This window comes from Mesoplodon mirus, assembly GCF_964341445.2.
Source record: "Mesoplodon mirus genome assembly, chromosome: 4".
NCBI lineage: Eukaryota > Metazoa > Chordata > Mammalia > Artiodactyla > Ziphiidae > Mesoplodon > Mesoplodon mirus.
The window spans coordinates 95817486-95831916 of NC_138979.1; the positions used below are offsets into that span (position 1 = coordinate 95817486).

The 14431-nt window shown below is 43.4% G+C and overlaps 1 protein-coding gene across 1 annotated transcript in view; it reads right to left on the minus strand.

Moving 5' to 3' along the window:
* Positions 1-6514: 6514 nt before the first annotated feature.
* The window catches only part of SLC27A2 (solute carrier family 27 member 2), a 53143-nt gene continuing 45226 nt past the window's right edge, over positions 6515-14431 (minus strand). The window contains exons 8-10 of the mRNA XM_082619665.1: positions 12851-12948; positions 7938-8068; positions 6515-6978 (exon numbers count right to left, since the gene is read on the minus strand). Of these exons, the coding sequence (XP_082475791.1) occupies positions 6802-6978; positions 7938-8068; positions 12851-12948 (406 nt within the window). The 3' untranslated portion in view covers positions 6515-6801. The remainder of the gene's footprint in view (positions 6979-7937; positions 8069-12850; positions 12949-14431) is intronic.

Here is a 14431-nt window from a genome sequence, read left to right on the forward strand (position 1 = left end):
CATTTGTGTCATATTTTAGATTCCACATATAAGTGATATCATATGGTATTTGTTTCTTTCTGACTTACTTCACTTAGTATGATAATCTCTAGGTCTATCCATGTTGCTGCACATGGCATTATTTCATTCTTTTTTATGGCCAAGTAATATTCCATTGTATATATGTACCACATCTTTAGCCATTCATCTGTCGATGGACATTTAGGTTGTTTCTATGTCTTGGCTATTGTAAATAGTGCTGCTATGAACATTGAGTTGTATGTATCTTTTTGAATTATAATCAGATATATGCCCAGGAGTGGGATTCCTGGGTCATATGGCAACCCTATTTTTAGTGTTTTGAGGAGCCTTCATACTGTTTTCCATAGTGGCTGCACCAATTTACATTCCCATCAACAGTGTAGGAGGGTTCCTTTTTCTCCACATCCTTTCTAGCACTTATTGTTTGTGGACTTTTTAATGATGGCCATTTTGACTGGTGTGAGGTGATACCTCAATGAAGTTTTGATTTGCATTTCTCTAATGATTAGTGATGTTGAGCATCTTTTCATGTGCCTATTGTCCATCTGTATGTCTTCTTTGGAGAAATGTCTGTTTAGATTGGGTTGTTTGTTTTGTTTTGTTACTGAGTTGTATGAGCTGCTTTTATATTTTGGAAACTAAGTCCTTGTCTGTAGTGTCATTTGCAAATATTTTCTTGCAGTGTATAGGTTGCCTTTTCATTTTGTTTATGGTTTCCTTTGCTGACCACTGAAATAATGATTAACTAACCAGGGCATGTTCTGGAACCTAAATGAATGTACTTAGGGATTTTGCTTTTTAGTGTGCTCAAGATTTGACTTTAATTGTGAGAAAAAGAGTTTGGAGGAGCCCTTGGTATGAAGAAGGCAGACAGCTTGAGTTAGGCACTGTGGCTTACAGTTTATAAATGAGAAAACGGAGGCCACAGGTCAAACAGCTTATACGTGGGCAAACCCAGGTCTCCTTGTCCTCAGTAAAGCCCGTGCTATTCCCAGCAGACCATACTGTTCATGGTTGTCCTTGATCAGAAGTTCATCATTCAGCAGACCCCTCTAGTCCTTTACTACAGTTAAATGTTCCCTCTCTAGGTTTGGAACTTGTACATTTTTTTTTTTCTGCACACTATAGTCAAATAAAAGCTGTGCTCACAAGCAGCTTACCCATGGTGAGTTCATAGGCCAAAAAAATCTTTTTCTTTCCATTTCAGATGGTGCTTTTACAAGGAGTGGTTCTGAAATTGGTTATATTAACAGTGTTAAAGGTAAAGAAAGCCGGCCACTAGTTAAAGTAGTAAGGACAGATTTTTTTTTTTTTTTTTTTTTTTTTTTTTTTTCTGCGGTACGCGGGCCTCTCAACCATTGCGGCCTCTCCCGCTGCGAAGCACAGGCTCCGGACGCGCAGGCTCCGGACGCGCAGGCTCAGCGGCCATGGCTCACGCGCCCAGCCGCTCCGCGGCACATGGGATCCTCCCAGACCGGGGGACAAGCCCGCGTCCCCTGCATCGGCAGGGGGACTCTCAACCATGGCGCCACCAGGGAAATCCCGTCAGGACAGATTTTTAATCGGTAATAGCTACTGCAATAGAAAAAAGAGACTGGCGTGAACTGGGCTCAACTTGATTTGTACAGCGGTCACTGGGCACTTTAGAAGGAGAATGGGGGAACAGGAAGGATGCACGCAGGGACTTAGTAGAGTCAGGGAAGTGAAAAATTACAAAAAGCAGGAAGAGGGGGTTGGTCCATGGGAAGCCCATCTGGGTTTGCTAACTGATGCTTATGGAAGTTAGCCTCCTGCTGGGGGACAGGGGCCCTATCTTCAGGTGTTGGTTGGAATAAACGGTAAATCTTTTGGCAGCCTTGTGTTTTCTCAGGCAGGCATTTTAAGGGGATGTAGGATCATCCCAGGGGTGTGGCCTTGAGCTGTTAGAAATTATGCTACTGTTTTGTTCAAGTCTTTATAGGCCAAGGTTGAGGCCTAGTAGGGAGGAGGGCTCAGAGGAGCCTGGGTAGAGTTTGGTCGGGGAGAGAATCTTTGTCAAGACCTTATAGTTTCATATTACCCTTGTTCTCAATCGGCGGTCGCAGAACTTTGCTGCATACTGGAATCGCCTGGGAGTCTTTAAAAAATGTACTGATGCCTGGCTCTCACTCTCAGAAATCTTGATCTAACTGTTATGAGATGGGCCTGGGCTTTGGGATTTTTGACAGCTCCTCAAGTGATTCTAATGTGCAGCAATGTTTGAGAAGTACTGTTCTAGAGCTGCTTGCTGTTCTGAGGGATGCGTGCATTAGAAGCATTGGCATCCCCAGGTGCTTCTTTTTTTGTTTTGTTTTGTTTTGTTTGAGGTACGCGGGCCTCTCACCGTTGCGGCCTCTCCCGCTGCGGAGCACAGGCTCCGGACACGCAGGCTCAGCGGCCATGGCTCACGGGCCCAGCTGCTCCGCGGCATGTGGGATCCTCCCAGACCGGGGCACGAACCCGCATCCCCTGCATCGGCAGGCGGACTCTCAACCACGGCGCCACCAGGGAAGCCCCCCCAGATACTTCTTATGCACCTTAAAACTTGAGAAGCCCTGCTCTAAGCCAGTGGTTCTCAAATTGAGCCTGCTTCAGAGTCACCAGGAGGGCTTGTTAAAACATAGATTGCTGGGCCTATCCCCAGTGGTTCTGACTCAGTAGGTCTGGGGTGGGGTCTGGTCATTTGCATGTCTGACAAGCTCCCAGCTGATGCTGATACTGCTGGCCTGGGACCACCCTCTGGTCTTCTGTCAGTGCTAGGCAGGAGCTTAGCGATGCCAATGAGCTGTGTGATTTTAGGCATGTACGTCACCTCCCCAGGCTTTTTTTTTCCTTTTATCAAACAAAGAGGTTTGACTAGACACTCTCTAGGATTGCTTTTAGTTTTGCTGTAGCAAATAATACGTATGTGTGTATCTAGTAAATAGACACTGTTAATGTGAGTTTTCAAGAACAATTTCAGGCTAAAGATGACAAAGTGCTGCTTTCTACTAGGCCTTTCCTGACGCCTGCACTTTGAGTCACACCAGATCTAAGGTCTGAGCTTCAGTTAATAAAAGATAATCCATGTCCGAGGAAGTGAAGTACACTAACTAAGCACACATGATGTGTAACTCAGGATGGTTTTCTGTCTGTCACTGGTTTACCAAAATGCAGCCCCTGATCAGCAGCATCAGCATCACCTGGGAATTTGTTAGAACTGCAAATTCCAATTCTAATTTCAACTCTGGGGAATGGGCCCATCAGTCTGTGTCTTAATAAGACTTCTTGGTGAAGGTGACTCTCAGTGCTCAATTTTCTTTTTTCTTTTAAAGCTTTAAATAGTTTATTTTAGACTATATCAATCTCCTAAATCCTCTCTTACAAAATTCTTTCTCTAGATTAATGACTGTTATGATGAAAGTGTCACTCTCTTCATTATAAATTCAACTATTGAAAAATACCTTTAAGAGTTAAGGTTTTTTTGGAATTGTATTTTATTTGTTTATTGTATACAGCAGGTTCTTATTCCTTATCCATTTTATACGTATTAGTGTATGTAGGTCAATCCCAGTCTCCCAATTCATCGGCACTCAAGTTTGAGACTCACTGCTGTGCCTGAACTAGGAGACTCAGACCATCTATTTAGCTCATCTTCTCTGCCTCCAACATGCCTCCCCCAGTGCCCATGCACATATAGCAAAGCTTGCATAGGGAACCAGATGTTTATCAGGATTGCTTGATGAAAAAGCAATAGATAATTATTGCCTACCTGGTGCCAGGCACTGGGAATATAATGCTGAGCAAAATAGATGGACTCTCTACTCTCATGGTGCTTACAGCTTCATAGAAGCATGATGTCTATGCAGAGGGCAATTGCCAATCATAATGGAATGCACCATCAGGTATATATCCTTATTACAACATGGCACTCTGTACGCTCTGGGGAGACAGCACCCACATCAACTAGAAGACCTGGGTTGGCTAGTCAGCCCGCCTCCCCTGGAACAGTGCCGCAGTGACGCTGAGGGACACCTTTCCTGTTAGCTATCTCTTTACAGTCTTCGTGCAGCCCCACCAACTGCAGTGATAAAATAATTATTTTTGAAAAGTTCAAACACATGGAAAAGACTCTGGCCTTCCTTCTAGAGGTCTTTCCAGTCAGCTTTCTTTGAAACCCTGACATGACTTCCCAGATAGAGGCTTGGAAAACACCATCATACTGTGCTGAGCTCATCTCTTGGTGCTTAGCGGGGATCCACTAAATGCTCGTAGAGCTGATGTACGAACGAGCAACACATGTAACAGATCGTCTCTTAGGGAGGGTCACTGTGTTTTTATACCGATTCTTGTTAGCTTCCATTTCAGATGCTGACATTTACTAGTTTTACCCCCAAATCATTTTGGTTTGGAGACTCATCATATGAGTTTTGGTTTGGAGACTCATTATATGTCTCCAAACAATACACCTGAAATCAGAGATCTGTTGAATGATTTACATGGGTATCAGCGTATTAAAAAAATCCACTTGTACTTTCAAATGAGGAAGATGACTTGTACAGACATTTCTGCGGACACAATTTTTGACCCTTTTAAAAGAGAAAAATCTGTCTTTAAAGTGGATTATCTGTCACGGGATGGCTTGATTTTGTTTACACATATGCAAACCCAGATATTGAGGATATTGTGCGGGTGTCTGTATCCATCCCAGTAGAGCTGTGGTTCCTGGCCTCAATCACAGAGGTTTGGGGAAGCGAGAGACTGAGGAGGCCATCCGGCTGGGAGGCAGAGTTTCTGAGTTTCTAACTGGGAAGTCAAAGATGTGGGTCAAATGTGGTCAGGCCCCAGGAGGCTTTGGTTCTAGAACACTACTGTTCTGCATATTGGTGTAAGTGCTGACCTGTCACCCAAAAAAGATGTCCCCTGTGACACAGAATGATGTCACAGCTTTAACAATCTCTGCTTACAACCTGATTCACTTTAACACGATTCCAGGTAACACAATTGCACAATGTTATACTTTCAAAAGCAAAGGCTGGGCTATTTCCCATCACTTGGGTTAAAATTTTCACAGGGAGATCAATAAAGCAAAAGCAGAGATACCTAGAATTTTGCAAAAATTCCCAAATGCTGACCCACAAGCAACAGTTGTTCTAAATTGTTGCGTAAATTCACAGAGATGCAGTGATATCTAGAGTTTTCCTTAGGCCATCCTCAAGTCCCTTATGCATATGAAGTGCTCAGGGAATGTTTACCGTTGGGCATAATGAGGGGCATTCTGGTCATGAGTCTTCATGAATCCTCTAAAAAAGTGGAGAGAGTTTAAAAAATATTTCTAATACTGTGTTGGGGGTGGGGATGGCCGCCCCTCATCATGTATCATTGAGAATCCCTGAATACGTTTGCCTGGGGCTTTTCAGGGACTAAATTGAGGGAAAATTAGGGCTCCTTTCTAGCTCCTGGTCATCTGAAGATGTTCTCTAGGGAAGGAAACTCTACCTGTTTTAGGGAGGGTGGGGTGAACTCGAGCCACACTTCCTAGATGTGAACTTAGTGAGCAGGATGCTCCTTTGACCTAGGACAAGCTCTAGTAAGGAATATGTCATCTTGAGGGCCACCACCAAGGCCTGCTCCTGGAACTCTGTGACTGACACATGCAGAGCTTGTGGGGTTCTACTCAGAAAGGGTGGCAGCTGAGTGTAAGGACAAAGAGCCTGTCTGAGAGAGCTCCTTGCTGTTCCCAGATCCTCCCGTGCCACGCCAAAAGCCCTCGGTCTTGAACAGGCTCTCTGGCCGGAGACTGGCTATGGAGTGAAACCAGCTCTAGACTGAGGAGCACATGAGCCTGGGGGTGTGAGCTGGACCTCCGGGACTTCTCTGGTGCACAGTTTCATTTTCTTTGGGGTGAGTGGAAATTATAAAAAATGTGAGAATTTACATGTTAAAAATTGGGAGATTCACATAAATATCTGGATTTCTGTTTTGTGAATAATCAGAAGATCTTGGAAGTACCTGGGCTATATAGCCCCATGACAAAAATCAGCTGACTGAAGCTGTGTCGTGGCTGTCCCCAAGTTTTCCACGTTCATTTGGGACCTGCTCTTCTCATCCGCATTACCAATACAAATCCTGAAGACACTTGAGTTTGCAGCCCTTGATATAGCTAAAAAGTTTGCTGGATACCTTTTATGTATAGAGCTCTGATGCTCTAGACTTAAGCTCCTTCAAAGACTATAGGTGGCTTTATCACTTGTTGGCTAATGCTGTAGACAGTTGCCAGGATGCTTCTGGGGGTAGGGTTGGCCTTACACTAGAGCTGGATTTCCATTGGGTTGTTCACTGGGGACCTACCCCCTCACCTCCCAACTCCTTACCACTTTTTACTTAGAATACCATTAGCATTATAAACGGGACACCTGTGAAAAATTGCCAATGATACTGTCAGGCTCAGGGTTTGCATTTAGAATCAAGTCAGGAAGAAGTGCCATTGCATATGTTGGTGTTCATCCATTTTATTACATATTTTAAAAAATAACATCCGCCCTCTAACAAGCTTAGTTTGCAAATACAAACAGTAGGTGCAAATTGAAAAACAATTATATATAAATCTTTTCACTTGCAAAGGTTCGGGTGTAATTTTAAAAAGTCTCCCCTTACTGGTATGCATAAAAAAATTGCACTGCACAATCTTCAATCAAATTAAAGTGGGATTATATCAAGTGGCTGTACTAGGTCCATTCGGTTTCTTTCTAGAAATACACTGAGTTACCCTCCTGGTAATAATCAGAGTTTCAGAGTTTTATCATTAATGGCGTTGTAAATGTCCTCAGTCATCGGCACGTACATTTCTGCTTTGTCATCCAAGAAATACAAGGCATCTTTGATAACTGAAGGGTTAAAGCCCTCTTCCATGAGGGTCACTTTTAGGTGTTTAAAAGTTCCAGTGGTCTCAATGGTGTCCTGAAAAACATCAAACAATCATTTGAGAGCTGTGAAAACAGGTTCTGTGTGATACCAAGATATCCTGTCTTCAGAACCTCCACTAGGGGGCCCTCTGTGGAGGTATTTTTCTTTCCTTTAAAGTTTGACGATCACATGTGGGGAGAGAGAGGCTGCAGACAGTGGAATACAGAGCAGAAGAGTCTGTCACTTGGTGAGCTTCCAGTATTACTGGAATATTCTGATTAATGGTGGGGTGGAGAAAGGAATCTTCTACACACAGACAACTTTTTTTTTTCAGCCTGTTTGTGACACTGAAGACTTGTTTCTTCTTCAATAAATAGGTGATGATCTGAGGATATTTCAACTTTTATGTCTCTCAACCATCACTGTAAAGCATATGTCAGTGTTTTATGAACATCAACAGAAATAACCATTTAACTTTTGCAATATCTGGTAATCTAACACTTTTTTTCTCAAATCTTCAGCTACAGAATCACACAGCTCAAGGTCCAAAAGTGAGAGTGTTAAACTAAGGGGTTAATGTTTGAGAAAGAAAAAAAAAATCTCTATCCGTGACAGTTTAGCCTTTGGTAGTTCCTACTGGCTAATGATGCCCAATTAAAGTTCACATCATAGAAAGGTGCAGGACTTCAGTGGATTTTTCCATTCTTTAAAAATGGAAACAATAAATAAGAGGGTCGGAGCATTTCTATTTTATGTGTTTGTTATACCTCATCAAACAGACTTTGTGAGTTATTTGCTAACACTGTTGCTGAATGAACTGCCTGTAGTTTTAGGGAAAAAGGAATTAGGATTTGGTTTCAGCTAGCTATATTTTCTGGTATTTCGGCTTCCTCATTTAGCTTCCTGAAAGGGTAGTGAAAATTTGGCCGTTTTGCTCTCCATGGTAGAAGAGGAATTGTTCCCTAAGACGCAGGTGTCTCCAAGAGAGAGGATAACTGAACAAGGGGTCTCACCTGTATTCTTAGAAACCGGGGCCTTGCATAATTGGGCAGGTAATCGGCCACATGCTTAAAGAGTTTCCTTCCATCAAATTCATGGTCTTCCTTCATCTTGATGGAGGCCATGCCAATTCGACCCTCGTGACCTAGAGTTAAAGTGAGAAAAAATTAGGTGGGTTGTAACTATTTATTTTATTTATGATGCTTTGCTAGGTCAAAGAACAGAGAACTGAGACAGCATTATGGCATGGGTTACTTTTGGATAGCTGGAATTTTTATTTCAAATATATGTTGAAGTTAAATTCTAAAGTGAATTAAAGATAACAACAAAACAACAAGCTATACATTGATTGAATCTTTATTACATGCCAGGTCCTTTACTAAGTGTGCTTTATGTACTGTCTTATTTAACCCTCATGACAACCTTACGAAGAGGTACCAAGGTTATCTCCATTTTACAGGTGAAGAAAGTGAGGCTTAATGACATTAAAAGACTTGTTCAAAAAAAAAGAAAAGACTTGTTCAAGTTCATGCAGCAAATACTAGGCAGGGCCAGAAATGGAATTGAGGCAGGCTGGCTAAAGATCCTGTGCTTATTGACATCATCCTTCTTGACAGCCTAGATGTGAACACCAGAAAGGGAAAAAGGTTGAACTAGTGGCTAAAAAATTTTTTTGGACTCTGGTGAAAAACCCTTGCTCCCCTGTCAAGGATAACTGGGCTCAGGTTGTTCTTTGGGTCGCAGGTCAGGTCTGTTGTGCTTCCAGGCACAAATGTGCACCTCTAAGACTTATATAATCACGGTTCCTAATAGCTTTGCCTCTGCATTTCAGAGAGGCTGCAGGACAGGAGGGTGAAGGCAGATCAAGGTTTAGTGGTATGTGCCCACCGCACCACGCCTCCCCACCTTGATGCCTTCTAGTCCAGAGAGGTTGTGCTCTCCACAGGGGAAACAGATCCTAACAGCTCTTTCTTCCCGGTGTTTAGAACAATTACCATTGTTTTCTTGTGAGGACAGTGGTAATTACATATTAATATCTCTTCTACGTGATCCGGCAGACCCAGTGGGAGTCCAGGTCCACTTCCCTGAACTACTTAACTGTAATCAGAGAGGGGGAAGGAGCCGCCCTTCGTCACCTGGGCCCCAGCTTTTGAAATCTCTCCCATGGTGATTGTGTGTTTACCCATGACTCTAAAGAAGGCAGAAAACAAGAGGAAAAATTATAAGAAAGGAAATGCATCCTCATTTGCTTTGCCTCTTATCTGAAGGAGGGAGGCAGGGCATCATACCCTCTTTCTCTAGGGGTCCCTGGTAGTCTCCAAGGTACCAGTCTCAGGAATCTTGAGTGTCTCCAATGAGCTCCTTTTAGAATTAAGGCAGAGGCTGATGCAACAGAAATCTTCAGTGTCAACTGGCTCCTTGCTTCTTGCTCTGGCAGAGGCAGTGCCCAACAGAGAGACGAATGGGGCTGTTGGATCTCAGGTCTCTGTCCTGACTCCCAGAGGTTGGCTGGGGCTAGTTCAGCTCCAGGGGGAAGGTTCCTGTCTGCAGCAGTTCGGGCCAGAGGTTCTCTAGAGTTGCACTATCCAATATGGTGGCCACTGGTCACATGTAGCTATTAAAATTAATTATAATTAAATAAAATAAAAAATTCAGTTCCTCAGTTGCACTAGCCACATTTCAAGTGCTCAACAGCCATATGGTAGCTATTGGCTACCATGCTGGACAGTGCAGATATAGAACATTTTCAGAACACTGCAGAAAGTTCTATTGATAATATAAAGCTCTAGAGAGTAGTTTGGCAGTTCTGGTGTCATCTCTATTCTAGGCCCAAACTTAGAAGTTTCTTCCTGGTCCAAAGCTGAGATATGTGAAGGCCTTGTTCAGCCCTTTGGTAGTGAGAATCACCCTGGTGGACTGATGCCTTTCTCTAGATAGACCTGCCACATTTCTAGGCTGCAAGAGTGGCACTGAGAATCACAGAATCTGAAAATAGGAGAGACTTTAGGGTTCATCTCTAATCTTTCACTGCTGTAAGAATTCTCACAGGATCCCAGGTGGACAGCCAGCCTCTTTACACATCCCAGTTGGTGGGACATTGTCTGCCTCAGGAGACGGACCATTCTGTTGTTGGTCCCTCTGGCTACAGGAGAGTTCTCAGGCTAAAATTTGCTCCCTGGTCATTTCAATCCATCCATTTTATTCTGCTCTCCAGTGCAACATAAACACAGCTGCTCCTTGTTCTACCTGACTTGTCTACCAATCATTTGAAACCCATTAGCCTCCTCTTCTTTGATCTATATCAATGGCTCCTAAACTTTACTGGGTGGTAGACCCACTTGGGAATTAAAAAAAGACACAAAGATTGAGTCCCAAACCCCAGATCTGGGCTTTAAAAAGTTTCCCAGAAGGGCTTCCCTGGTGGCACAGTGGTTGAGAGTCCACCTGCCAATGCAGGGGACATGGGTTCGTGCCCGGTCCGGGAAGATCCCATGTGCCACAGAGTGGCTGGGCCCATGAGCCATGGCCTCTGAGCCTGTGTGTCTGGAGCCTGTGCTCTGCAATGGGAGAGGCCACAGCAGTGAGAGGCCCGCATACCACACACAAAAAAAAGTTTCCCAGATGATTCTGATGACTGGCTAAATTTTCAGAACTGCTAGGCCTCCATGCTTCTCAGACTTCAGTGTTTTTTAAAAATTGTGGTAAAACATACAATTCATTATTTTAACCATTTTAAAGTATACAGTTCAGTGGCATTTAGTACATTCACAGTGTTGTGCAACTATCACCAGTATCTAGCTCTAGAACATTTTCATCACTCCAAAACCAGACTTCATTTGTTTTAAGAATCACTGGAGGGCTTGTTAAAACACAGCTCCCTGGGCTCCACCCCAGAGATTCTGGTTCAGTAGTTCTGGGGTGGGCATTTTTAACATGAGAAATATCAAATTTTTAACAAGCTCCTGGGCGATGATGCTGTTGCTGGTCCAGGGACCCTACTGTCAAATGAAAAAAATGCACAACGTGAGAGTTGTGAGTTAAATTTTATTTGGGGGCAAAATGAGGACTATAGCCTGGGAGACAGCATTTCAGATAGCTCTGAGACACTGCTCCAAAGAGGTAGGGCAGAAGGTCAGTACACATGGGATTTTAGTGAAGGGGGAGTACATGTAACCAGGCACTTTTTTTTTTTTTTTTTGCAGTACGCGGGCCTCTCACTGTTTTGACTTCTCCCATTGCGGAGCACAGGCTCCAGACACGCAGGCTCAGCGGCCATGGTTCACGGGCCCAGCTGCTCCGCGACATGTGGGATCTTCCCAGACCGAGGCACGAACCCGTGTCCCCTGCATCGGCAGGCGGACTCTCAACCACTGTGCCACCAGGGAAGCCCAAGGCACATATTTTTTGCAGAAGGTTTCTGCTAGTCACAAGGAGCAGATGTCACCATGAAGGATTTTAGTGCTTTTTTAGATAAGAGGAGATGCAAGAATTGGGCTCATAAAATCTTCTCCTGAAAATATCTATCTGAAGACCTGTTCTGCCAGTTTTTCCCAGAGCGAAGAGTGCCTCATTCCTGATCTCCACCCTGAACTCCTTTCAGGGTGTGTTGAAAGTCAGCAGCTATAGCGGCTCATAATTTGATCCTTGTAGAGGTAGATGGCAAGTGCCAATCTGTAGGTGACACCACTTTGAAGAGCAGTGGATTAGGCCTTTCCATTCCATTTCCCATATTCTCTTACCTTCTCATACTCATTCTTTTGTATTGTTACTTTAAAAAATCCAGCATTTAGAAGGGCATGCAACATATTCCAGATGGGGTCTGTGAGAGGCCAGCATGGTGCCATGGCTGACAACCACAACATGGGCCCTTGTGTTAATTCAGCCTGAAATCCAACATGAGAAGTATTCTGCACCCCTCGGACTCTGACCTGAGATGTGGCTACACTTCCTGTCAAGTCATTGTCACCGGGTTGGAGAGGAGCAGGCAAGAGAAAGCCTCAAATATTCTTTAAAAAATAAAAGGACAGCACAATGTCATGTGAAACCATCATAGCTCAGGTAAAAGGGACTTTGGGATGTCCATTTTGAGTATAGATGAGAATCCCAAATACTGAGTTCTAGGGAATACCAATTCCCCTAGTACCTTATATTTGGATAGTGATTTGGAAGTTTTAATTCTCTCTGACATCTATAATTAAAATGATTTCTTTTCATGACAACCCTCATGTACATGTCTGATAAATATACATTTAGTATTTATGTAATTAAAATGAATTAGTTGTCTCGACAATCTTAACTGCAGGATTGGTATTATCTCTAATTTAGTGATTTGTGTGAAGTCAAACAGCCAGCAGGTGTTGGAGCCAGGACCCAAAATCAGACCTCACCCTCCCCACTCTGCTGGCAGAGGCAGCTCTGCAGACAGAGGCTTGGTGACAGCACTTTGTGTGATGATTCTGAAACTCAGTGGAGCAAGCTGGGGTCAGGGACTTGGTTTAAAAGAAGAGTCTGGAAAAAATCAGCTCCTTCCTGGCTTTTTTCCTCTAGCAACGGGACTTGCTCTTATTTGTGCCTCCCAGTTCAGAGGCCAAGATACCACTTCCAAGCTCTCAAGCATGATACCTCTTTTCTTGAGGCATGCCAAATGCTGCATGGACCTCCATCATGGAGAGATTTGGCTTGCTTGAGAGCCCAAGAACAGCTGGAGAGTGAACCACAGAGGAAGACCAGGTTCAGATGTACTGACCTGTCTGATTTATAATGGCACATAAACCAGACATAAGCCCCTTACTCCCAGGAGGCTGGGAAAGAGTTGTTTGATTCTCCAGCTGGCAGGAGGAAGTGATGACAAACTTTGCCTGGGGGTCAAAATTATGTTCAGTTAGTGTAGGAGTTTTGGCATTGATTTATAATATCTTGCGCATACCTGGCACAGACACGCCATAAACATTCACTTCTTGGACAAAATCAACCAGTCCTACTATGTCAGCAACTTCAGTGGTGGCCACATTTTCCCCTTTCCACCTGGAAGAAAAGGCAAGGTTAGCAGAGGTCACTGGTGGTCTGCGGTGCAGGTTGTCTGTGACAGGTGTTTCCTCCAGACCTCTGTGGGGTGGCTGCACTTGTCTTCCTCACCTTGGCCCCCAAACTCTCCAACTTAGTCATGGGAGAGGCACCCTGCTTGAGGCATGAAAGACAAAGGCATAGACCTAAAGAATAAAATGTGGAATTTTAATGTTGCCACGTGAAATGTGATACACAGAATGATGTTCTAATGTTAAAATATGGGCTTGGCCTAAGAAAGGCACTAGAAATCAAAAATAAATCTCAATGACTTTTTGCTGTGTTTAGGTCTCTCACTTCCCTCATTCACTAACTTTGGCTCCTATTTAATTCAGTTAGTAAATTTCTAATAACTAGAATTTCATACTTGTATTTTAGGGTCTTATGGCAATGAAAAAGCTTTTAATAAGAAAGAAAATATCATACTCTATTTGTAGGGAGAATAATGTTAGTGCCCAATCAGGTGCTACTTTTTCTTTTAATAAAGAGTTAAATTTTGTCTTACATTTAAAAATTCTTTAGATCTCCCAGAAGTATCTTTTTTAGTAACATAAAGGTGGCATAAAATAATGATATAGATCCAGAGTCATGGGATATTAGAGATGGAAGGAACCCTAAGGATCGTTGGGGCCCTCATTTCATGGGTGAAGGAACTGAGGTGCAGAAAGATTACCTGCCTGATAACACAGCTGCTCAGGGGTAAGAGGAGCTGAGTTCTTCTCATTCATATCCATGCTCTTTCTACTACAGACAGACAACTTCCATCTCTTCCTCATTCATTCATGCAAAAAGGAATCACTGTACTAGGTGCTGGGGGGCGAACAAGCAGACACAGGGTCTGGCCTGAGGGAGTTTATACGGGAAGGAAGCTGGTTAAACAGAAATGTCATGAAGCTGGAGGACCATGCTGTTGCTGAGAATTAATTTCATGGTCTATTATGATGACTTTCAAACTCCACTGTGCTGACTTGGGGGTTCTGTGGGAAAGCATCTGGTTGGGAATGGAGAGTGGGAGGGAGAGGAGCAGATGGGGCTCAGAACTCTCACCTCCTCTTCAACTAGATCAGCTTCACATTAATTTGATTTGATTTTATCTGAGAAAAAGCCTCATGATTGGAAACAGTATGAAAATCCCTGGCTGACCTGAGTGACTGGTAATAATTGAGGATAAATGGGAGGAATTGGATGGACTAAGTTATTTAGGTGCCCAAAATCAGACACAGGTTTTTTCTCCTAGTTTCATCTGGTGTTGCTCAACCAAGATAACTATGCATTGCAGAGTGATACCCTATGTATTTTGCTCCTTGTTTTCTGGGAATACAGGAGGTTGAATTGACACGCCAAAGAGATAGAAGGAAATGGAGTACCATAACCAAAGTGGAATGTGACTCTAATTTAGGAGTAAGCCAAATTGTGCACGTGTTTGTTTTTGGCTCAACAATTC